Source organism: Dermacentor albipictus, chromosome 5, assembly GCF_038994185.2.
Source record: "Dermacentor albipictus isolate Rhodes 1998 colony chromosome 5, USDA_Dalb.pri_finalv2, whole genome shotgun sequence".
Lineage (NCBI taxonomy): Eukaryota > Metazoa > Arthropoda > Arachnida > Ixodida > Ixodidae > Dermacentor > Dermacentor albipictus.
The window spans coordinates 167,065,536-167,090,540 of record NC_091825.1 but is presented as its reverse complement, the minus strand read 5'-3'; the positions used below and the strand labels follow the sequence as shown (position 1 = coordinate 167,090,540).

The window sequence follows — 25,005 nt, the reverse complement described above, 5'->3', positions numbered from 1 at the left end:
CTCGAATGTAAGCCGAACAAAAAAGGGAGGTCATCGTTTACGAAATGAAAGCAACATTTATTTAATATGAACATGGTGAGCCCACTCTAAGTCATCATTGCTGCCAGCCTCGTCGCTATAGCCCAGACCACATGTACACTCGCAGACGGGTGTAAGCTCGCACCCAGGCATGCGCAGACAGTGCGGCATGGCTCGCACACATGGAAATGCGGTGTGATCTCAGTGAACAGCGCCTCTCTGTTATCGTGCGCTTACATTCCTTATTGCTGTCATCTCGTCGTTGTGGCACACGCAAAAGTGTTTCCCGTTGCCCCCTTCAACCACGGATGTTTTTTCTCATCGTTGCTGAAGTTCTCCCCGCTTTCACGTTTGACGATGCCTCTGTGGCTAGCACAACTTTTTGTTTGAAAGTGGCACTATAGTGGTATCGCCTGTCTGGTGCCATTACGATAATGTCAGGATATAGGCCATGCCAGTCGTGTACTTCAATTGGCTACTGCTGCGGCTAGTAGCGGCTGCAATACTGACTTTTCTAGATGGCACTAGCTGTGCACCATACAAATTTGCACATTTTAAAAAAATCCTTGTATCTAAGCCGACACAAGAGTCTGGTACGTGATTATTTGAAGAAAAAAAAACTACCGGCCTAGATTCGAATAAATATGGTAGTGCCGCGCAAGACGGGCACTGCAGCGACAATAGCTATGAGATGGTGCCAGAGCAGCATGTGTCGTCTGTTCACCAATGATACCACCAATACCATATATGGAAACAAAGCGCTGCATGAGCGGAGGTTTGTTGGTGGCAGTGCTGTGAATCGCGCCCACGTGTCACCCACGCACCGCCTCTCACAATCTGCGAATTGGCGAAGCAGTTGCGCCACACCTGGCTCCGTTTGCCACTTGCTGCGTGAGGCAGATTGTCCGTGCCAGTCAAAATATAGTGAAATTAAAACACGTATAGAGCTGCACTCAAATTTTGCATTAGGGAGTGTCGTAACCTTTTGTGAAGTGCCTTGTGGCAAGGTACACTTGAACCTCATTATGACAAAACGGGATATATCGAAATAAATGTTACTCCCATCAACATCCCCCTAGAGATCCATGTATTTTAAACCTTTTTTTAACCAAGTAAAATTGTTCTGCCAATGGATATAATGGGCTATATTTGTTGCCGAAAGCAGGAATATTGACCATTGTGCACTAAGCATATTGCTTTCCGCTGGGCTACGTACTCGTTCAGCGCGGCATTTCAGAATTCACGCATCAAATACATCGTAGAGCAGCACTGGTTTTTCTCACTGCCATGCACATTTTCACGCACTGTGGCTGCTGCGCAAAAGCAGCATTTCTTTCTTATAGCACCTCTCTCTCACTGCAGCACATAGCTGGCGAAGCTAGGTGCACCCTCCAAGATTGCAATCTATGAGGCCATGCCAGCTGTGCCGCACCACATTTTGATGATGATGCTCGTGCGCAGCATGCTAAAAACTGGTGCCTCCTTCTTACTGCAGCATGCCGCACTATGCTGACGCAGCTAGGTGTGACCTCCGAGACTGCATGGAACTGGCTCGAGCCAGCCTAGTCAAGCCAGTGCGCTTACAAAGTAGAGCCGTGGAGCCTCGAGAAAGCACAGGATCAGATAGTTTTGCTTTCAAGGGCCGAACATGTCCCTGTATACATCCGCATTTCTGGTGCTCTGCCAAGTTTTGTCTGCCATATATTGTATGGGTTTCATGACAATATGAATGAGCCAAGCGAAAAGCGGCAGCAAAAGATTATCACCATCATCATAAGGACGCTGTCGTAACGGCTGTTGCATCAGGTGCTAAAAAGTCACATGTTGCACATGCCGGAGTGTTTTGCTGTTGTTCTATTGAGTTTTAATCGCATACGCAGCTGCGTAGTGGTTCTGTTGGTTGCAGAGCCATAGTCTTCTTTGCATGTTGAATGGTTTGCATACCATTGGGCATATACTGCAGCACATGGCAAAAATCGTTATAACAAAGTGATGGATATTACTAATTCATTTCGGCTTCCCCTTCAACTTCATCACAATGAGGTTCGACTGTATTTCTGAAATAGCCCACATCGACTTCAAGTGCATTTCTCCACTTCAGTAGAATGTGGGCCCCTTTACCCTTGAAGGGTTGATTCAACTCCTGCAGTGCATTTCCCTATAATCAACCATTTCATTGCAGATTTAAAGTCATAAGATACTTATTATTTTAAGAAAAGGACGGTAAGCATTTCTTTTAGATGGCATTAGGGCAACAAAAATTATTTTCATGTTTACTACACATTTGCTCATCGAGATACGGATAAACTGGATTAACGATTTTTCCCGAAATATATTAAAAGTCACTGCACTTATTTTTATCCTAAAAAAAAATCACGAACAATTGTGACACTCCCTGATGCGAAATTTGAGTGCACCTCTGTAGTGTATTCACTTCACGGTATACTGAAGCATTACACCGATCACCGCACCGATTGACAAAGCCGCAACGCTCAGCATTATATATAGACCGGCCACACAGTTGCTGCTTCCCAACAACTGCAGCTTATGCAACTGTAACCTTTACCAGGAAAAGCTTGTGGCGAATGCTATGCATGAAGGCGAGCTTTCTAGTTCTTTTTTTCTTTCCCCCACATGGCTGGTGCCGCGAATGTGTGAATGTGAGTGCCATCTGGTAGTACTTCAAGGTGGCGTCCTCTGCTTTTCTCCTCGTGCTTCCGCTGCACCCTTCTCCTCCACTTTCCTCCTTGCTAATTCATTCTGTTATGCCGAGGGAGGATGCCAAGTCTCATCGCAGGAATGGGCGCCTAAGAGCAAAATTGACTTGCCATCCTGGCCCTGCAAAAGTGCATGTCAAGCGAAGCTATTGAAAAGCACCACAACTGCTGAGGGGGGTAGGCAGTGCTTTATTGCTTTAGAGTAATGGTGATATTGACAGCACGCCACCGCCTGTAGAGGTGCTGCAACAGCATTCAAATTGGTTATTAGGCTGGTTCTTTTATATACAGAAGGCTAGGGATGTCACTCCACACTTTGCCATCACCACGGCAGCTTGTGCAATAGTAATATTCAAGAGGAAGCCTTAGCTCAGGCCCAACTTCGACGCAGCCTATTCAAATACATGTAAAATGCAAAAACGTTTTTCTGAGATAAACCCTAGGTCGATTTTAATGAAATTTGTTGATTTTGAGAGAGAAAGCTAAATTCTAGTGACTGTTGGAAGCGGAATTTTGATTTAGGGCCTGAATTCTGTTAAAAAGACATTCAAATATTTGACCATTTGAAAAAAATAGGACGTTTACAAAGTCATAACTCTGCATCAAAAACAGATATCGTGGTTCTGTAAACGGCATCCATTAGATATTTCAAAGCAGACAAATTCAATATGTTTTCCTACATCTTATGTGAATATGTTGCGTTGGTTACAAGGGTTCTGCAAAAGCTGTATTTCCATATTACTAAATTTCTTTATATTCATGTGTAACATATCAATTTTGTCCACTTTAGATGTACCATTAGATGCAATTCACAGAATTGTATTATCCTTTTTCTTTGTTGAGGTACAATGTTGTAAACTTGATGGTTTCGTCCTCTGAAAATTTGCGATTTTCGCCAATTTTTAATAAAACATTGACGACCTAACTCATAAATTAAAAACCAAAAGTTACTAGATTTTAAGTTTTTCTTTTAAATGCAACAAACCTCGTCAAATTTGGTGCAGTGGTTGCCCAGAAAAACGAATTCTCCTTTTACATGTATTTACATAGGAGCACCCGAGCTAAAGCTTCCTCTTAACTGGGAAACATATGCAGGGTGAGCTATGTGCTTCGCATTGTTATCAGGAGTGCCTTGTCATCAATCATGTGGTTTGGATTATTGTTTTATGCTTGTTCTTTATTGAAATGTGTGCTGTTCTGTATGTAGTATGCGTGATTCCAAAGAATGTATGCATCAGTCACTTCACTTTGCCGACTGCTTGAAGCCTCGGCCTTACAGGGGTGTGAACCACTGCTCCTCGCCCTGCACTGCCACCGGGATCGCACCACATTTTCACTGACAGATGCAGACACAGAAAATGCTGACCAAGTAGAGGCTAACAGCTTCGCTGTAAAATAGCTGTGAAAAAAACCAGCATGCACGACCATAACAAGAGAGCAGCATGCCATATGAGTGCCCGCAAGCAAATTTATTGGTTGTGTGCTCGTCAGAAAAATCTAGCGAGAAACACACAGTGGTATTCGTTTGACGGATCGCTAGACGAGATGCAATCATTCTGGTGCGTCTTGTGAAAAGAAACACACAGGTGGTGATATCATCCATTTTGCAAGTGCCGACTTGTAAACTAAGCCTAATTGCTTGCCTGTGAGAGAACCATGCAGGTGAACATCTTGCAGAAAAATGCTTTGAGGGATTAGAAACAAGAGAAGGTAAAAAATCAGTTCTGGCAGTAGCTGAGAGGTGCAGCACAATAAATTTTTTTTTATAACCGATGGGAAGTAGAAGATTATTCTAAGTAACACCAGGCAACACTTTCATCCAAGAAGTTTATTCCACGGTCATTTATTTAACCACGGTGGCCATTTGGGACTTGTTTCTACTGCGATACTTCCAAAGCAGTGATATTTAATTGATCAAAGTGTAGAGGTCTCGAACGAGACACAATATTGCATAAAGTGCACTCCAACAGCATGCGAGCTTGTTAAACACATACTATTTAAGTAAAGAAGCACTCAATACAGGCAACATGAGAGTGGCAAAATTCTGCTCATGGCTGCTAGTAGCTGCCTTGTCTGATGGTTGCCATTACATAATCCCAAGGAACTGCTGCCATGTGGCTGAGTGGCCTTTGCAGTGCCCTTTGCCTCTGCAGATTGATAAGATGTAGTGAACACGCAAAAACATGTGTGGCAGTCTGTAAGTCTAAAGTTATGTGCACTGCACGGGGTTTGTTCAAATGTGTAGGCTGCAGACGGAGGTTTCGAAAGACATCGTGAAGCTGGTCAATGTGCTCGTTTGCTGTTAGAAAGGAGGTGAAAGTGTTTTCTTCGAAGAATTCAGCTGGCAGATGACGTGAAGTGCCGTAAACAAGCTCTGCAGGAGCGCAGGAGAGGTCCTCTTTGAAGACAGATCAAATTCCAAGAAGTGTGAGCGGAAGTCAGTCAGCCCTCTTGTTAGGGCAACCATGCGTTGTGAATGCTGCCTTGAGATGGTGATGAAATTTCTCTACGAGGCCATTTGCTTGAGGATGGTAGGAGGCAGTTTGCAAGTGTGCTGTTCCAAGAAGTTAACGGAGCTCCGCAGAAAGGGGTGATGCGAATTGGCAGACTCAGTCGTAGACAATTTTCGTTGGACAGCCAAATCAGGATACCCGAATCGAAACAAAAGCTGCAGCGACCATAGCTGCAGACATGTCAGGAATAGGTGCTGCTTCGGGCCAGTGGGTAAAAGAGTCGACACATGTCAGAAGATAGTGATAGCGTTGGCATGGTGCTAGCGGGCTGACGATTTCGACCTTCACAATGGAGAAACATTTGTCGGGTTTCAGAAAAGGCTTTTTCGGGGGAACAGGGCACCATTGAACTCTCGCATGCTGACAAGGCGCGCACAACCGGACCCAGTCCCTGATGTTCGCACTGATGCCAGGCAAGACAAAACATGATGAGACAAGCTTTTGGGATGCACACATGCCTGGGTGAGAAAGAGTGTGATAAGCATTGAATATTTGCTTGCAGACAGAGGCGGTTAGGTAAGGTCGAGGTGTGCCGTTGGATGTGTCACAAAAAATTGGCACATCTTCAAAGGTGACTGATTCAAGCTGAAACATGTTGATGCCTCACGTAGATGATAGAGCTCAGAATCATTTGCTTGTTTTGTAGCCAATTCTTGGAGGTCGAAAGGAAATGATGTTGACATAGAGCTCTTGGAGCGACTATGTGTCATCCACGTGACTGAAGGCACCAGCTGGCGAGTTGTCAACGCCGATGACGTGGTGTATGTCAGTTGAAAACTTTGAGATGAAGGCAAACTGGCGCACCTCGCGTGGAGTGTATAGTGAATCAGAGCAGCCAATTGAGTAAGCGAGAGGCTTGTGGTCAGTGAAGATTGTGAACGAGCAGCCTTCAAGTAGGTGTTGGAAATGCCTCATGGCAAGAATTATTGCGAACAACTCGCAGCCAAAAATGCTAGTGTGTTTGAGTAGGGGTCATGCGTTCTGAGAAAAAGGCAAGGGTCTCCCACCTTTTGTTGCAGTACGGCTCCGACTGCAAAGCTGGAGGCATTCGTCATGAGCAACAACAGGTTGCTCGGTTGGGATGGGATAGCAGTGTGGCGTCGGCCAAAGCATGCTTGATGGAATTGAAAGCTTCATCTGCCGTGGTGTCCCGGGGCAGTACAGCTTACGAGTGTTTGCCGCAGAGCAAACGCTTGAGGGGTTCCGGCAGCATAGCACAACTTCTAATAAATCAGCAGTAAAAGTTTACCAGGCCTAGAAGCTGGCAGAGCTTAGTGATTGAAGCTGGCTTGAGGAACTCCATGATGGCCTACACTTTGTGAGGAAGAGAATCCGTTGTCATCCAAGCAATGGCTGAGAAAATCAAGTAATGATACTCCAAACTCGCTCTTGGCAGTGTTGACAAGGATACCGTTTGAGTTTGAGTCTGAGTTTGAACTTATTCAATCATGTGGCAGGTGCTCAGAAAGCTGATGGAGGTGTTGGAGGTGCTCTTCATGGGATGAACTTCGCACAAGCATGTCCTCAACGTAGGTGAACATGAGTGGCAGACCACATGTAACTGTGCCGTTGGCCCTCTGCGTGGCTAGCTTCAGACCCACTACCTCGGACCATTCCTTTTTAGAATGTTTCCCTTCTGACTTCATTGTTGACGTAAATGGGACATGAGATATTATCGCGCTTGGGAGACTTAAGCCAGCATTCAGCGAAGCACCTGCGCTTAATGATCTCACTATGCTTTTCTTCACCGAACATGCGGGTTCCACCTTGGAAGTGTTGCTCCCCTTCGTCGCATTCACTGGACTGCCATTTGGGCATTGTGAACATCGTTCATTGCTTCAGCTTCCTCTCTAAGTGGGAAGCAATCTGTAGCGGCGTGGCAATGGAGCTGTGCACCACCCCTGCACCCATAAACAACTCTGCTGGGTGTCCCGCGGGCCTCTCGGGAATGTACCTTCATGGGTTCTGCACACCAGGCACATGGACACATGATCTGACTCACTGTGGCAAACGTCGTTTGGTGCGTAAGCTCGCTTTTCTCATGACTTTATTTACTGCTTTCCTTTCGCACTAGGTCCACGCACTGTACTGCTCTTTGCTCCTTTTCCCTCTTTTCTCATCTCTCTCTAAAGCTCTTGCCACATCCAGCACGCTCACTCAAATCTCTCCTTTTTGGACAGAAATAAACTAGGCCTTGTTACTGAGAAGACGTGTGTCAGTTTTGTCCATCATGACTCAACAAAGATATGAAAAGGGTGGTGTACCGTCTGTGCTGCACTGAGTGGTCCCATGCATATAAAGGGCACTCATAAGAACAGTCTATGTGGTGCCACCCACTTCAAATAACTCTTTCCTTGCCAGAGAAAAAAATAACTGTTTCTTTATGGCTTTTGTAATTATATTTCATTGTGTGTGTGTGTGTGTGTGTGTGTGTGTGTGTGTGTGTGTGTGTTGTGTGTGCGTGCGTGTGTGCGTGCGTGCGTGCGTGCGCGCGTGTGTGTGTGTGTGTGTGTGTGTGTGTGTGTGTGTGTGTGTGTGTGTGTGTGTGTGTGTGTGTGTGTGTGTGTGTGTGTGTGTGTGGTAACCGTGGTTACAACAACATATATCCTCAGATGGTATACCTATGCCAATTGCACCAAAGTGGTACATTTGTGCCGAGCTGCACCAAAACCATAGAAACGCTTAAGATTGCACCCCAGCAGCTCTAAAACATTTAGCGCGACCACCACAGGTTCGTGTTGAGGCCATATTTGCAGGAAAGTGGCAGCTAGGTAAATAGCCTAGGCTTTTGGGACTTCATTCTAGGGGATATGTTGAGTCACCGCGATAGTCTAGCCTCACGCAAGCCCTGTGCTGTTCTGGTGCATTCACGTGCGATAACGGGTGAGCATATTAGTGTGCCCGTGAATCCATCCCTGTTTGTGGTTTTTTGAGGACTTGTCAGTAGCATATGTTGAGGCTTGTCTCGTGAGAGGCCAACACACGTGCAACAGTAGGCACACAATCATTCTTGCCAGCGGGGTCAGTGGTGGACTAAATGAGCCTTGCTTGTTCACCTGGCATCGAGAGACACCCCATTTCTTTTGGAAGTCTTTTCACATGTCAACTGTTAAAACAGTTAAACCTTGATATAATAAACTTCAATATAATGAAATTTTTGATATAGTGAAATATTTAACTTTTTATGACCTTTTGTCCATAGAACACCATGTGGAACCTCAATATAACTAAGCATGTTTCAAGATAACAGAATTTCACTGCCACCATGTCGGAATACCGAGACAATAAATGGAAAGTTCCACAGATTAAGGATGGTCAAATCACAAGCAGCTGCTTACGAATGCACCTCTCAAATCACACGCCACACGACCTACTTGCTGCAGTGGCTTAGCGGCTATGGTGTTGCGCTGCCGAGCACGAGTTCGCGGGATGAAATCCCGGCCGCATTTCCATGGGGGCGAAATGGGAAAACAGCCATGTCCTATGCATTAGGGCCACACTAAAGATCCCCTGGTGGTCAAAATTAATCTGGAGTCCCCCACTATGGCATGCTTCATAGTCAAATACATAGTGGTTTTGACACAAATCCCCAGAATTCAGAATTCATGCTGTGCAACCAAGAGAGACCGCCAAAGTGGAGCAACGTCATGCCCTGTATAAAATCCAAGTTAGATAAGATCCTATGATGCCCTGTGCGCTGTATGCTTTGGGCATGAGTAAAAGTGCATGAGGGTGAGGTGAGAAAGATGGTGGCTTGATGAGAGCCGTCTTCCCGCACGAGCAAGGGGGAAGGGTAGCGAGCTCATGGTAACCTGATTAGGCAGGCATGAGGGGAGAGGGGGCAGATTGGGGTGCAGCTGTGACTGCGCTTGGCTGTCAGCATGGCTGAGCTCATACGCAGCCCATGCACCCTGTTTTAGAGGTAATCTGCCGCATGTGCAAAGAGCGGCTGTGCCAAGATGGCGTGGCATCATGTGTGCTCTCTTCCTGTGCATTTAGTACTGGAGGTTGTGTAATCTTGAGTTTCGGAGATGCGTTGAAGTGAGAGGCAGATGAAGCATTCACTCCCCACTGCCGGCGGTTTTCATGACATCGTTGACCCACTGCGGGCGACACTATCAGCCATGGGGGTGAAGTAGATGCAAATATGTGGCTGGCTTCGCTTCATACTACTGATGTGAAGACATCGTTGAAACGGCATGAAACAGTATGTTGCCCCCACATGGAAAAAAAATAATAAAGTAGCCATGAAAGTCTTTAAACAAGACAGTATTTAGAATAATGCAAGTTAGTTATAATGGGGGCAGGGTGAGGGTACTGAATTTTCAGTTTTGTGAGAGGTTTTGTTTTGAATGTGTGCTACTCTCGCTGGCTCTGTTGCAGGGTCAGTTCTGGAAGCGCTTCTCTCTACGGAAGCATGCAAGAATGGACTGCCTTCAGTGGCCAACCTGCTCATGCATCCGTGAGTGAAAAGCTTTGCTTCATTCATCAGGTTTAGCTTGTCTGGAGAACAGCACATTGTATGGTGCAGCAGCCAAATAGTTTTGAGAGCATTGATCTGAATGCTTCAGAAATTTCTGTGGTGTGGTCATAGCATGATTTTTCAGCGTAATCAGTCTGTCATAAAGGTACAAAAGCCTGAAGAGGTCACAGGAAGATTGAGGCTTGAATTGATCAAACAGTGGAGCAAACAAGGGAAGCCTTTAGCCAGAATGTTTCAGCAAGGGGACTTGTCTCATTCGATGGAGAATGTTGGTTCCAGGCTAAAAGCTTCAGAACGAGGCTTTCTTCGATTAATAAAAGTCTGTCAGAGTTGCATATGCATGGAGATGGTTCTTGACAATTTGACCACTTGCTGCTAACGTTGTTGAGTAGTTGCTGTGTGTAATTGCTCCATTCAAGTTCAGATTATTGAGATATTCTCTTTGTAGCCTAGTAGTAGTTTTACTAGTATGACTTAAGAAAAGCAGAAACTGCTGTAGCTCCAGGAAAATGGCATGTACCATCAACCGCAAAAGTTTATAGGATGCTGCAGGATCTGCGAAGAAGCTGAATTCTAGCGAAGCATGGTCACACAGCCTTGAATTAAATGTTCCAGCATCTAGTAGCCTTCACCACCTACACAGTGATTTATTAAATTAGAAGTGCCATGTCTTAACAGTGCAGGAATTCACATTTGTAGGGGAAACCATATCCCGTAAACTTTTGCTGTTGGCTTTACTATTACATAGTCTGGCCAGATTAGTGTCTTGAAATAGAACTCTATCTTAGTGGACCGAAAGTTTCCTACTGTGATATCTGCAGCATAACTGCGACTCGGCCTAGTTGATACAGATTCATCTTAAAACTTCTTGTGCGCAAACAAACAGGGACAAAAAATAGGGGCAACACAAGGACGAGCGCTTTCTAACAACTGGTTTTATTTTTGAAGAACTACCTACCTGTAGGGCAGACTGCGAGATGCATTAACACAAGGTTATGGGAGCACTTGTCTAGTCTGAAAGGTCACCCTAGTACGCATTTGGCAATGCATTGCCAAGAACATGATTGCTCACCTTGTCTTAGTAGCACAGACATTTTGTATAGGCATAGGAATCAAACCGCTAGGGAAATTGTGGAAGCACACTGGATTGAAAAACAAAAAGAAAAATGCATCAGCCATCCTTCTGTTTCATTGTTAGATAAAGAAAATTCGCTTCTATCATCACATCTTTTACACATTTTATTGTAAGTGGTTGTTTTATGCACCTTGCTGTTTTTAGGTTGACCGGGTGGCTTTTGTCCACGTCTTTTTATCACAAGTGTTATATGTAATATTGACGTGCTCTCTTGACTTGATCGCGCAGAACGGCAGGTATCATATGCGCTATAGGCGTGCTCTGTTGACTAGATCGCGCAGATCTGTGGTTATTTAAGCAGGTAGTTCTTCAAAAATAAAACCAGTTGTTAGAAAGCGCTCGTCCTTGTGTTACCCCTATTCTTCGTCCCTGTTTGTTTGCACACAAAAAAAGTTTTAAGGTGATATCTGCTGTGCATCTAAGTTTCTGTCATAATGAAGTCAAGAAGCCTCTCCCTCCATGGAGATTATCCAGTATTTGTTCAATGTTTTAGTAAATGACTGCATGCTTTACCCTTCTGCTTGGCAAGCTGAACCTATGCACTGTGGCTCACAGCAGCTTTGGTCATCAAAACAGCCACTAACTGGTCCATGGGGAAGATTTGGCCGATAAGAATAAAACATGAATTGGTGCATTATTACACCAGTTTTTCACATAGGGGCAGAAGTTGTCAAATAGGTTTTTCAGAAGAGCACAGACATTGCCACAAACCACTGTTCAAATGTTACTATGAGAGTGAAATGTAGAATGCCTTCTCCTGTATGAGAGAGAGAGAGTTATTTATTATGATAGAAAGGCTGAGAGGTTGACCTGAATCAATGTTCCTACCAATTCTTTTGTATGAGTGGTGCCAGTACAAGGTGGTTTATGAAAGTGTGGAACCCATCACTATGTAATTGCTGCAGCCTTTGGTTTTGTGTTATTTTCTTTTCACAGGATTGTGTTATAAAAGTGGCAGCTTGTTATGATAAAATTTACAGGGTCCATTATGAAAGTAATGCACATGATTTTATTATGATGCGACTATCCATAGCAGTGCGGTAAAACTGGTCAGGAAATGTGGCAAGTGTCATGCCCTGCCAACGTAGTTGGTCACCAGTTTACTCTGAGCAATGTGAGCAGATAACATAGCGGGATGGAGCATTCGCTTGAACAGCAATACGCTATAAAGTTTTGCATGAGGCTTGAAAAGAATGCAACCGAAACATTCCAGATGCTTCAAGAGACCTTCAAGGACAACTGCATTTCATGGTCACAATCTGGGAGGTGGCACAAGGCGTTCAAGGAGGGCTGGGAGGAGGTCACCGACATACCCTGTTCAGGACGCTCAACAACGACCAGAACCGACGAAAACGTGGATCGTGTATGCGAAGTTTTGCGTTCTGACCATCAATTGAGCATCCAACAAATTGCTGACATCCTACACATGTTCACATTTGTGGTACATGGGATAGTGACCGAGGATCTGCAAATGCGCAAGGTCTGCAAGAAGCTTGTGCTGAAAGTGTTGACAGAAGATCAGAAAGAACTTCGAGTTTCACGCTGTCAAGAATTGATACATTTGATTCAAAATGAGCCGGACTTTCTTAACTCTGTCGTGCCCGGAGACGAATCCTGGATGTTTGAGTACGACCCAGAATCGGAAAAAGCAGAGCAGCGAGTGGCACACAAAATCATCCCCCCGCCCCAAGAAAGTGCAAATGAGCAAGTCTCACATCAAAACGATACTCATTGTCTTCTTTGACACCCGAGGAATCGTCCATTTTGAGTTTGTACTGCAAGGAGAAATTGTCGACTCGGCCTTTTACCTGGAGGTGCTCAAGACATTGAAACGTCGGGTCTCACGCATCGGGGCTGAAATCAAAGACACGGTCAAGCTCCACCATGACAATGCCCCCAGCCACATGTCCTTCATCATCACCAACTTCCTGGCCCGGAGCAACACCCCGGTGGTCCCCCACCCCCTTACAGTCCTTACTTAACTACGTGCGACTTTTTTTTTGTTTCCCAACTGAGCGCTGAAAGGAAAGCATTAGGAGACCATGGAAAACATCCAAAAGCGTGTTACAGCGTTCCTGAGAGACATTCCCATTGAGGACTTTCAGGGTGCCTTCCAGGCGTGGCAGACACGTCTCCTCAAGTTTACAGTCGCTGACTGATTTTTCGGACTCCAAAAATTTGGACACGCTCGATTATTCGGTCTGCTTCGCTGCACCGCCATTCTCCCCATAGACCATAATGTATAACAACTGCCAAAAGTTCAGGCACCTTGCAACCTCTCGTCTGATTTTTCAGACACTTCTTGAGCCAACTCGATTGAAAACACCATGGACTGACTCTGACCGGTGCATGGTTCAACTTGCTGAACGCCATTTTTGTTTTGAACGGAGCCTCCTTGCTGCCCCACGAAGTGGCGCTACTGAAAATCCCCGCTCATCATCACCGTTTTTGCCTGGTTCAATAGAGTGGCTCTACAGCAGTTCTGGTTTCAGCTTAGTAAGCCATGTCAAGACAATCCAGCAGCTGATTTGTTTCTTCGCGCAAGACGCTGCGAGTAGGCCACGTTTTTCGTTTGTGCGATTGGACACCGTCTCATTTGACAGTTTTGCAGGTGCTCATGCTGCTGTACTGACATGCGCAGAACTCGATGACGGCGAGATCATTCGTCAGGTTTTGGCTGCACCGCCAGACGATGACTCTGAGTCGGAAGATGACGCACCATGTGCTACGCTGCCGTCGCATGCGGAGCGTGTACGAGCAGTGACTGTGCTTTCAGCCACCTATAGTGACCGTAAGACCCTCTCCAAGATTTAGGCTTATCTGATTGCACGTAAATGGAACAGCGTGCAACGGCACATTCACGATTTCTTCAAGCCTACTGCCCAGCCCGAATAAGTGCATGGAAATAAAGGATTTCTTTTTTTTTTTCTTAATCTGCTTTTTTGGACACCTGTTTATTCGGACATTTCTGCAGTCCCCGTGAGGTCCGAATAAATGGTCGGCGACTGTATTGATGCAGAAGGAGAGTATTTTGAAGAATTTTAACCATTTGTACAGGTCCGGTCAATAAATCTGTTTTTTCCAGAAAATGCACATTACTTTTATAATGGACCCTGTATAACAAGAATGTTTGCTTGTTAGCCATGGCAACTGTTTAAATTAGATTCATGGATTCAGCTTTTTCCAGAAGGTGGCACCGGCCAACGGAAGCATAGCCAAATTGGCACTCAAAGTTCCCAGTTTCTTGAAAGATGCACTCAAGACTGCACGCTCACGCACGGAGAAGAGGCTACAGGAGGATCAGAAGCAGGTGTGTGTCTGTTTTTACCACATCTGCTGGGCAAGGCGGGATTGTCAGCCACCTGTTTGGTCTCATGGCAAAAGAAGTTGTGGGTACCATCATATTGTTACGAGGATGTTGGGAGTATTCTTAGTTTTCCGAAAGGGTGCGGCCATAAGCCACAGGGGACAAAAGGTGATCGGGAACGGCGAACGGGAAGATGGGCAAGTGTTTGCGATGAACAAGACTGATGTCCGTACAGTGATGGTGAGCAACTGTACCATGTGTTCCTAGCAGAGTTGTCAGCGCTGTTAGACTCGGTGGTGGGCAAAACAGTGCGGGCATTTCCATCAAAACGGCTCAGGTTGGTCAGCGTGCGAGGTGTTGAGAACCACGAGTTGCGACAGTATCGGGCGACATGACCAATGTGGCAACAGGTGAAACGTATTGGCTGGTCATCCGCAGTTCTTCACTCAATCGGGTTGTGATGCGGAGAGAAGCTGATGCGGAGAGAATGGTGCACGTTGGCTCTGGAGTTAGTGACAGCACAGACAGAATGTAAACCAATGTTTTGAATTTCCTGGCGAACGATGGCTTGTACGAGGGAAACTATAAAAGAGGTAGCATCAGCGCTACGTGAACAGAAAGCTGCGGGTGCCATCGCATCCAGTTCACGTAGAACAATGTGCACCTTGTCCTCTGATGGCGACGCACGCTGCTGTGCGGGTTGATCTTTACACATCGACATTGTGGCAGCATTTGGAAGTCTGGTGAATGGTTGCAAGACGTGTTGGCTTTTGGCCTGCTCGAATTGTCGACACTCTTTGATGATAGCATCAACTGTCGAGCAGCTTTTGCACATGAGTTGATTAAAGGCAACGTCAGCAATGCCCTTAAGCACGTCTCCAACCTTTTGAGCTTCTGTCATGCCGTTGTCGGCTTTACGACAAAGCGCCAGCTCGTCCTGGATGCACGAGACATAGGACTACGTGGGCGATTGTGCACAGGAGGCCAGGTACTGCTTTGCGGCAATTTTATGGCCAGCTAGTTTGCCAAAAAACTCTGTCAACTTCTCTTTGCATTGGTCCCAGCTGGTTAGCTCCTCTCCGTGGTTTTCGTACCACACCTTTGCCATGCCTCTTAGGTAGAACAGGTTAGCTAGCATAAGCGTAGGGTCCCATCTGTTGATTCCACACACACATTCGTGCATCATCACCCATTCCTCAACATCGGCGCCATCGGTCCCGCAGAAAGTTCCAGAATCCTTGGGTCGCACAACCACAACCGAAGGGGACAGCGACGTAGCTGGCTACGGTGACGTTGGAGGCGGCAACGGTGTTGATACCGCGCGCTCACCACCATTCGTGGTGGGGACGGTGCTGCAACATCCACTGCGGAGCTCTGTTTCCAGCCGTGGTACCCAGCACCTCCCACCAATATGTTACAGGGATCTTGCGAGTATAGAAAGGCTGTATTTACAATATATACATAAGCAGAGCCAGTGTGTAATGGCTGACCAGCAACAACATGCAGCAGCCAGCGTCTCGCAATCTTCTTCTTCCTTCCTCTTCTTTTATCCTTCCATAACAATATTCTAGAGTGGTTGAATGAGGTTCCTCCTTGTTGACTCTAGTAGGCAGTCACAACATGATGTCAACATGAATACTCAAGGCACTATAGTTAGTGTTGTGGTGGGGGTACTATAAATGGGTGCAAATAGTTAATTTTGAGGCCGAATCAAACATAAGTTGAGTGGTTCCAGAAACAAATTGAAAATCTTTTATAAATACTTTTTCAAATAATGAACAGGAATTTTCGTTGTTAACATGGAACTGTGTTCACGTGCTACTGTATATACTCGTGCAATGGCCACAGTTTTTTTTTTTTTTTCAGATATTTGGGGTGAAGATTGGTGAGGTGCGACCATTGCATATGGAGAAAAAGACAAAATTTTTTTTTTCATAATTATTTTTGGTGGTATTTGCCTTTATTTAACTGCAGTACTCGCTTGTACTGGTTCTGGCTATTCTTAGCCATTCCCATAGCACGTCACCTGCTGGCTGGAAGAAATGGTGATGCCCCACAGACCAGCAATGGCAGTGTCTCGGAAGCAGCTGCTAAATCTCGGATACTGTGCTTTCGCTACCTGGAGGCGCCGAAAACTTGGCACAGCTGCTTTGCTTTTCCACTGGTTAAAAAAAAATGCTTCAGAATTCTCGCACCACACAACAGATAACACTGCCAACCTTCTCAAAAATCAAGGGTTGCAGCTTATACATAGGTAATTTTCAAACATATTTTGGGGGGATTTCTTTTACAAAGTTCTGGGTGCGGCTTTAACATGGTTTTGGCCATTACACGAGTAAATATAGTGAAGTACATGATCCAAAGGTGCTACATCCATATAGTACTACTGCATGGTTATGTAACTCTAACCTAGGTGAATGATACCACATTCATAGTGTTCAAAGCCCTGAGTTAATTCTTTCAGGTGCGATTGGTTGACCAGTTAGTTAAACTCAATTATGCAAAACTTTGGATATTCCTATATAGCGCATAAGTTGTATTATAAAACTTGTAGAGCATGCTTTAAAACACCGACTGAAGTTTGCGTGGCTGTTTATTCTGGGCTCTGAAGAAAGCCCATAAAATATGAAAGTGACATGGTTGTATGCTTTTGGGTCTGGATTGGAGTACTCTCAGTCATGTTTTCAGAGAATGAAGTCTTCATGCTCATAGTAAAACAAAAGATCGCAAAGGTGTTTTAGTCTCCCCTGTGCACCAGCCTATCGGTTATTATGTAGCACTGGCAGATTCCCATCGGCATGAGGATGTTGCTGCCTAGCTTACACTGCATTATGTTGCTGATTGCTTTCTTTTTGCGGCCTTTGAAAGGATAAATGCAGGCACTCAGTACACTTACTAGACTGTGCAGTATTTTGTGTTTGCTCATAGTAGGCCCACTATAGATGTTGCTAGCAGGTCTCATTTGTTTACCTGTTTTCCAAGGTTCTATACCGGCACAATGAATAGTGTGTGCACACTGAGGCCACTAATAGTTAGTTCTCATGTGTGGGAACCTTGGAAGCGCTTAGCATTCTTGTTGAGCTGTGTTAATAAAGGCCTCTTTTAAACAGCTTTGAAATTGTGTAATAAAACACCTAGTCAGAACCATTAGGTCTAGTGCTATTTGTTTAATGCATTGTGGGCAGCCCGAAAATATGCAAGTTGTCTGCAAGCAGATGAGATGAGGTGACTAAGACTGTTCCCGACTGTTTCTCGAATAGGAAGCTGTGTAGTGGGCACGAGATTGAGCTCAGCCTCCATACAAGTGTATATCAGCAAGCACATCCTTTGCATCCCGCCCACTAGGCTGGTGTCTGTGTTGAATCAAGTGCTCTGGCTTTGTAGTAAAAGCATAACCTTGCTGGATAGATTGGTCATCCTTGCCTCCCTTGATAAAACTGTTGGGCATTCGCTTTGCATTGGCGTGGCTGCTTCCATTCACATTTATTACCTGGTGCTAGCTGCTCTTAATTCCGTAACATGCTCATATTTATAACACATTTTGAAAAGGCACTTTTCATTGATAGAGCTGTTCATGTCACCTTTTCTAGACTGGCGCTGCTGCATCACGCAGCAGCATCCGTTACTAATGCTGAAAGATATTGCATTTGCAGCTGCGACAGCGCACCAAGCTGAGCAAAGCGCAGGCACGTTTGTCACAGGATGATGACCGCAAGAAAAGGCTGCTTGAGCTGAAAAAAGCAGAGAGCAGCCGGTCACAGGCAACTGCCAGCACTCGCTCCACAAGTGAGTCTGTGTTCTCAAGTCACTTGCAATGCTCTTTGCATGGACAAGAATGTCGTTTGGTGATAAAATCGTCTGGCAGTTTTAATCCTGGAAAAACTTTACCTCTCAGTAGAGTTAGACTCCCTAAAACAATGTTGTGTGAAAACTTAATTTCATGTTCAGTTACTGCAAGAAATCTCAACAATTTTTGAAATTCCCATGGAGCTAGCTGTGCACTACGTCATATGTGTCTCTCAATGCCAATTCAGCATATTAGGCTTTGTAAACTTACCAAGTGGCATTTGCTTTTTCTGTCCACTATCTGCAAACACGCAATGTGCTAAGCCGTTTATGATGTCATGTTGCATCAGCTGAGCAATGTCACGTTAAATATCTAAAATTGGCCCCCATATCTACTGAATGTGAACGTGTTGGCATCTGCACCATTCTAGGATCATGGGAAACATAGCGGACAGCTACTGACTTGAACTTTTATGCACTTGTTGAAGAAATTTTCTACAAAGGCTGTAATTTATCCACACCCACTTAACTTGGCATGTTTATTGGCCATAATGTTCCTCCCATTTTCATTAAACTTGATCTCTATATCGTTGGTGAGACACACCTGCAACACTCTGGAGTGTTTGAATATGTAATCTACTGCAAAGTCTGTAATTAAAGCCCACACAACTGTATTTCGCCTGCACATTAGTTAACCTTCCCCTTATTTTCTTTAAATACAAGCTAACTGTTTCGTTTAGGTCACCAATGACACCAGGGAAACCTACTATGAAACTTGTATAACACATGAACATTGGGAGAAAACAAAAATTTGGCAAATAAATTTGCAAAGCTTAAGCTTTGTCTCATAAATTTCAGTTCAATTAAGGCAGTATTGATAAAAGTTTTGCCACAATTTATACATAACATGCAACCCATTTTCTCCAAATGTCGACTTGGGGTTCACCCCAAGTCGACATTTGGAGAAAGTGCCTAAGAGCGCCTAAGAGAACAGTCTCTTAGGCACTGGGAACATGGCTGATAATGGCTGTGCAGTAAAACCCCGTTAATTCAGCTCATTAGTTAGGACAATCTGCTAATTCGGACTTGTCCTTTGGTCTCACCAGGTGTATGCATTATTTAACGGCATAAAACTCTCGTTAATTCAGATGTATTCAGCCTTACGCCAGCTAATTCAGACACCCCTCGGAGCACTGCAAGTGCGCAGTGCAAAGCAGTAATGGCAGTGCTGTAGTCCAATCAGAATGAACCGGCAGAGCCCGTCGACCCCATGGTCATCAGCAGAAACCTTACGAGAATGACGGGGCAGAACTTTGCATGCCTATTTGTATGTTTATATTTTTCCGTTTACCGCCGTAGATAACACTTGATTGGCCGTGTACCTTCAGAACTGCTTATTTTCCTTTACGATTGCGACGGTAGCTATCACAGTTTCGTCCACAGTGGATTCAGCAAACAGTAGTTTCATTTTGACTCGGTGCTTGCAGTGTCATAAACACAGTGGAAGCTGTTGATTTTCTACGAGCGATTTTACCGCAGCTTGCACGCTGGCATCAGACTAGCTGGCTACCTTGTGAAGGATGGACGCTCTGTTGCCAACCAGCTCACTAGAGAAAGAAATTGAAAATTAAAGAATTCTTGCAAAGGCTGTAAATAACTGATGCTCTTAAAACTGTGCCCATGTATTCATTTATTTATTTAAAAATACCTTACAGGCCCCTAGAGGCATTGTTTAAGGGCGGAGAGTACACTCACAGATTATAACGTACAATAATTAAAATACATATGTGAGTACATATACAAAAAATACAGTGCAAGAAATGGGCTAACATACAGTCATTTCATGTTACAATTGTACAATGGACAAACCGAATGCTTTTGAATTCAACAGGTCATTGAACAATAAACTTTCACAGAGTAAAATATAATCAATAGAATTACAGAGAGCGGGGACATAATTAGGCTATAACAAAACAGTATTTAACGGATAGTTGTGCACTAATAACAGAAAAGGCAAGAAAAAATAACACGTTAGGTTATGTAGCGTTTGGAAAATGCATTGTTGGAAGAAGCCAGAAATTTTCTTGGTCACTCTCATAAGCGATGGCATTAGGAAGGTCTTTTCAAAGGCGAATGGCTCTTGGAAGAGCAGAGTAGTGAAATGAATTAGCCTTTCCGTTGTGACCTGCAATGAGGAGTTTCAAAGGCAGAACTGGTCATCATCACCATCATCATTTATTGGACCCTTAAGGACCCTTTACAGGGTATTACATAAGGGGGGGGGGGGGAGTCATCATAGACATACACAAGTCAAAGATGTTACAACAAGAATGAAATAATGTAGTTTAAGTAATGCAGCAAAATAAAATATGTGTACAGGCGACCTCATATGCAACACCTCTTGGAATGCAAAGAGAAATTTATACAATTCTAATTTCAAAAATCTGAAAGCAACCACTCTTTCAATTCATCAGGATCACGTTCCATGGTGGTTGCATCTGGAAGTTCATTCCATTCCTGGATTGCTGTGGGTAAAAATGATTTATTGAAAGCAGAAGTTGGTATTAATAATTAATTGCTGTATTATGGATGTATCTATGAAATAATGATAGCAGAGCTATATAATGATGATCATGCAAGGACTGTAGTGAGAGGTAAAGTTTAATTTGTGTTATGCTTTTGTTATAGTCATAACAACATGAAATAAAATGTTCAGCCCTATTCTTAATAGATTCTAGTTTTTCAATCAAGTATTTCTGATGGGGAGATCAGATGACTGTGGCTTATTCAAGCTGAGGTTGAACAAATGTTAGATAAGCTAGTTTACGAATGTTTTTATTAAAATTATGTAACTTGCGTCTTATGTACCCTAATGATCCCGAAGGATTGGTGCATATGTATGCGATGTGTGTTGACCATGAAAGAGCCGAAGTTAACACCAAGATATTTATATTGAGCATCATGCAGAATAGTGATGTTATTTATGTGATAAACTTAGAATTAGCATGCTTGCGACAAAAAAGAGATAATTTTACATTTAGAAACGTTAAGCGTTGTTAGCCAAGTGTTACACCAAAGAGAAATAAGTTCTAGATCTTTTGGGGGGATTGTATGATGATCGGCACACTTTAATGTTCCCATTACCTAAAATGTCAACTTTGTGGCACATTAAGTTAATTTAGGAGCGAGATAGCGCAAGCATCTCTCTTGCTTTCGGAATGTTTGCTTTGTCTCCTACATCACTGAGTAGGTGGTGTTCAATTTGTGCTCCCGCCATGCCGTGTTGACAAAAGCATGGCGCCAGCTAATCAAGAGAGCGCAAATGAAGGTTTGGAAAGCGAGATGCTTGTGTGATCTTGCCCCAGGACACTGCTTAAACATCCTGTGCTGTTCGTAAAATATGCTTGTAAAGCTCTGGAACACTTGTGTAAGTAATTTTCTGCAAAGGCTGTAATGAACCTATATATTTCAAACTTAAAGTGCATGTCACGTTTAACAGGGCCCCATTCTCTGCAAAAATGGAATTGTGACCGCTTTTAGTTCTCTCAGGGAAATTAGAAAATTTTATAATTGTTTCGAATAATGTCTTTGAACAGGCAATATATCAAGGGTTTCGCAATTTTCATATACTCTTTAATAGGGTGAGCCTTGTGCAAACCCATCTCTACAAACTTTACCTCTAGATATAAATTCTGCTGATTATCTAAGTCTCCTAGGACACCATGAAAGCATGCATATAATGTTTTGTAGCTCTTTTAGTTGCTCCAACAGTTTTGTTGTAATAGTTGTTGCAAGTCTGACCTGCGTTTTTCATATCCGCTTGTCTTACTCCGGTCTGTTGGGGCGATGCCTGTGCAGCCGTTAACGTGTCATCATCTTGCTTCCAGGCACAAAAGCTGAGGACACCCCTGTGATGAAGGTTCAAGTTCCACCTCCCCCTCCCCCACCTCCTCCTCCCCTTCTGTTGGTGGCTAGTGGACCACCGCCACCACCGCCACCACCGCCTGGACCACCAACTCCAGGGTCAGGATCGTCGGGCTCGTCCACAGACCGCTCTGCCCTGCTCTCCTCCATCACGTCCTTCAACAAAGGCGCCTTGCGCAGGACCACCACTAAAGACTGCAGCAAGCCCAAGCTCTGACTGGCCACAAGTTTTGCTGCTCTAGGATAACACCCAACATGCCCAGTGTATCATACACGCTGCGCCACATCCTCCACTTAGGAGACATCAACTTTACGCACCACAATCCGGAAACTGACCTTAATTCAGGAGGAGCAAAGTTCAAGTTGTTCACAGAGCGTATTATAAAAGTTGTGCAGTATGTCAGAACAGGCACACACACACTGCTGATCATCAGATGAGGCCACAGCACTGATTATCGTCACTGTACGTGTCTGTTTTTGTTTCCTCTGTTCTGACATGCTTCATAACTTTCAGAATCGTTGTCTTATATGAAGTGTCAGCTCTGATGACTCAATAATAGGAGAGCTATTTCACACCAAATTTCAGTGAAATGCATAAACAATACATGGGGAGAATACACGGGGAAGAAAAAAAATATATTCTGCTTTAAAAAAGTTGTTGCACATTCCTTGGTCACTTTTCCAGAGTCAGCACAGCGATCTAGGCTTTTGTCTTTTCAACTTGGCACAAGATTTCTATTACCTCATCAAAGGATGTTGCTACATGCTCTGAGCCAACATACACCAGTATTCTTTTTGATAGAGGCAAACAGCTGTTCGGATGTTCCATGCAGCACAAAGGATAGAAGGATGATGCAGACTGTTCTGGGCTGTAAGATGGGTGGCTGAACATTTTTCATCCTAAGTGCTGTATCAGGCCCTCTGCAGACCATGTGATGTTGGCGGTTGTCATGGAGATGTACAACAGTGCCTCGTCATGGAGATCCATTCCTCTTCGTCAAAACTTATGGCAACACTATTTTATGTGACAGACATAAGTGGCATTGTCTTCATATCTAGCATAAATAGTATTCAGTGAATATTTAGGTAATTTCTCCTTCAGATTTAGTGGAACAAATTACACATTTAATGGCTATCGTATACATTGTGATTAAAAGTTTAATAAACGAGAATTGGCATAAATGTGCTAACCTGTCGACTGCCCACATACCTGAACAAGTAGTCTTTTTTACAAGCTTACAAGAGACTGCCCTCACATTAAGTGGACTAAAGTCAAATTAAAGTAATTTCCTTTTATCATGGTGTCCTTGACACCAAGCAGAGCACGAGAGTATAGACAACATTGCTGTCCAAACTTCAGTTCATTTCCTTTCCGCATTTTTTATCAGAGCTGAAATTGAATAGTACTTTAATTTGAGCATGTGGTACAGCATATTTGATAGGCTGGGCATCAGAAAGTTAAGATATGAAGTATGTTAATCCTTAAATAAGGACAATGGTTTGGCTAGCTGGGAAGGATGCATGTTTAACAATGGTAGAAAACTGGGAAGGAGGACTGCAGTGTTGTAGTTATGTCACAAACAATGCCAAGGAGCAAGCATCCTACCATTGCACTGGTAGGATGCAGTACAAAGTTTAATGTACATGAAACTTTGCAGCCAGTGCTGAAACTGCAGCCAGTGCTGAACACTGCTTCACGTACATACGGACAGGAAGCAGTGTTCTGTGGAGGTCAAATGGAAGAGAAGGTCAAAGACTCGAATAGTCTGCTGTGCTTTAAAGTAGAGCCCAACAAAAGGTCACACAGCTCGCAGTGTGTGCACACATGATGCAGGCATTGTTGGGAGCTTGAACAACTTGTCTGCATGGCGTGCTGCCACATTTTCTTGGATCTCTGTGGGGCAAGATTACTTCATGTAGAGCGCCTCCTTCCCGTTTTGCTGCTGTTAAGCCCAACAATCATGGAAGGAAAACGTGCCTTTTCCGTTAAGTTTTTGTTGTCTCAGTGTTGTGTATGAAAGGTGTGCGAGTTTAATAATTGGTGGATGAAAACAAACTCCAGAAGCCTTTCTAAAAGTTTGTTGTAATTGGATGCAATCAGCATGTTAATTTTGATTACTTCTAATCATACCAGTTAAAGAGCCTAACAGAACTATTAATACGCAAGTGCAACTTGTGATGGCTGAGATGTATGTGATAAAGAAACACTAGCACTTGTTTCTTAAGCACAATTTTCAGCATGTCCTAATGTTACAAAACACAGTGCTTAGCACAGCTCCTAACTTATGTAACAGGTGTAATTAATAAGAGAATATTGCAGCTTTTTTGGCTATTTCGGTTGCCAAGTCTGCAGATGAAGTAGGACTTCAACCTGTATCTCTGAGGTGTGCCATATAGTGAATAATGTCCAAAGCTGTGTTCAATGAGCTGCTAAGGTACACTATGTAGCCATGCTGTCTTCTTTTGTTCTGCCTAATACAAACTACAAGAGGTGGTGATGCTGTATATGCAGTAGACCTTATCATATGGCTGCTGTGCAAATCTGTTCCTTTTTGAAATTTCTGAGGTGGTTCCTGCTGCAGAGAACAGTCGACTGAATCTAGACTCTTTGTTCCAAATGGCTTGCCTCACAATTGACACATTGCCAGCGTGCTGCATACTTATTCCTTGGTGCACCAGGAAAATTGTGGTGCTATTGCTTAATGGGGAAACAACCACTGTTGCATTGTCTGCATACACCGAAAAAATGTGACATTATGCATACACACAAGTTTATTGTACTTGAATGCAATGGAGTCTCACATGTTTTATGATGCATTGGGGAGAAAAAGTGACTCCAAATGTTTCTATATTATTTCCAATTGTGTACATATACAGGAGACTTTTCTAAATAAATCCTTGTGTATCCTATTTACACTTTGGTGCCTTCCTCTTAGGATATAGGCACATAGGTTTGTGCATAAAAATTACATATTTAGAGGAACTTAGAGCCATATGATAAACGGTGACAGCGTTATATTGCCTGCAAGTATAAAATTAAAAAAAAAATTTGTTCCCCAGCATCCTGGTATTTTCACGCATGATGAAAGGGCCTAAGGTGGTTGGAAATTCTGGATGCATAT

At 43.9% G+C, this 25,005-nt stretch overlaps 1 protein-coding gene across 1 annotated transcript in view; it reads left to right on the top strand.

Annotated features, from left to right (window-relative positions):
• The window catches only part of LOC135904025 (PX domain-containing protein kinase-like protein), an 83,070-nt gene extending 58,277 nt beyond the window's left edge, over positions 1-24,793 (top strand). The window contains exons 11-14 of the mRNA XM_065434585.2: positions 9,632-9,710; positions 14,044-14,176; positions 17,827-17,959; positions 21,847-24,793. Of these exons, the coding sequence (XP_065290657.1) occupies positions 9,632-9,710; positions 14,044-14,176; positions 17,827-17,959; positions 21,847-22,100 (599 nt within the window). The 3' untranslated portion in view covers positions 22,101-24,793. The remainder of the gene's footprint in view (positions 1-9,631; positions 9,711-14,043; positions 14,177-17,826; positions 17,960-21,846) is intronic.
• Positions 24,794-25,005: the final 212 nt, after the last annotated feature.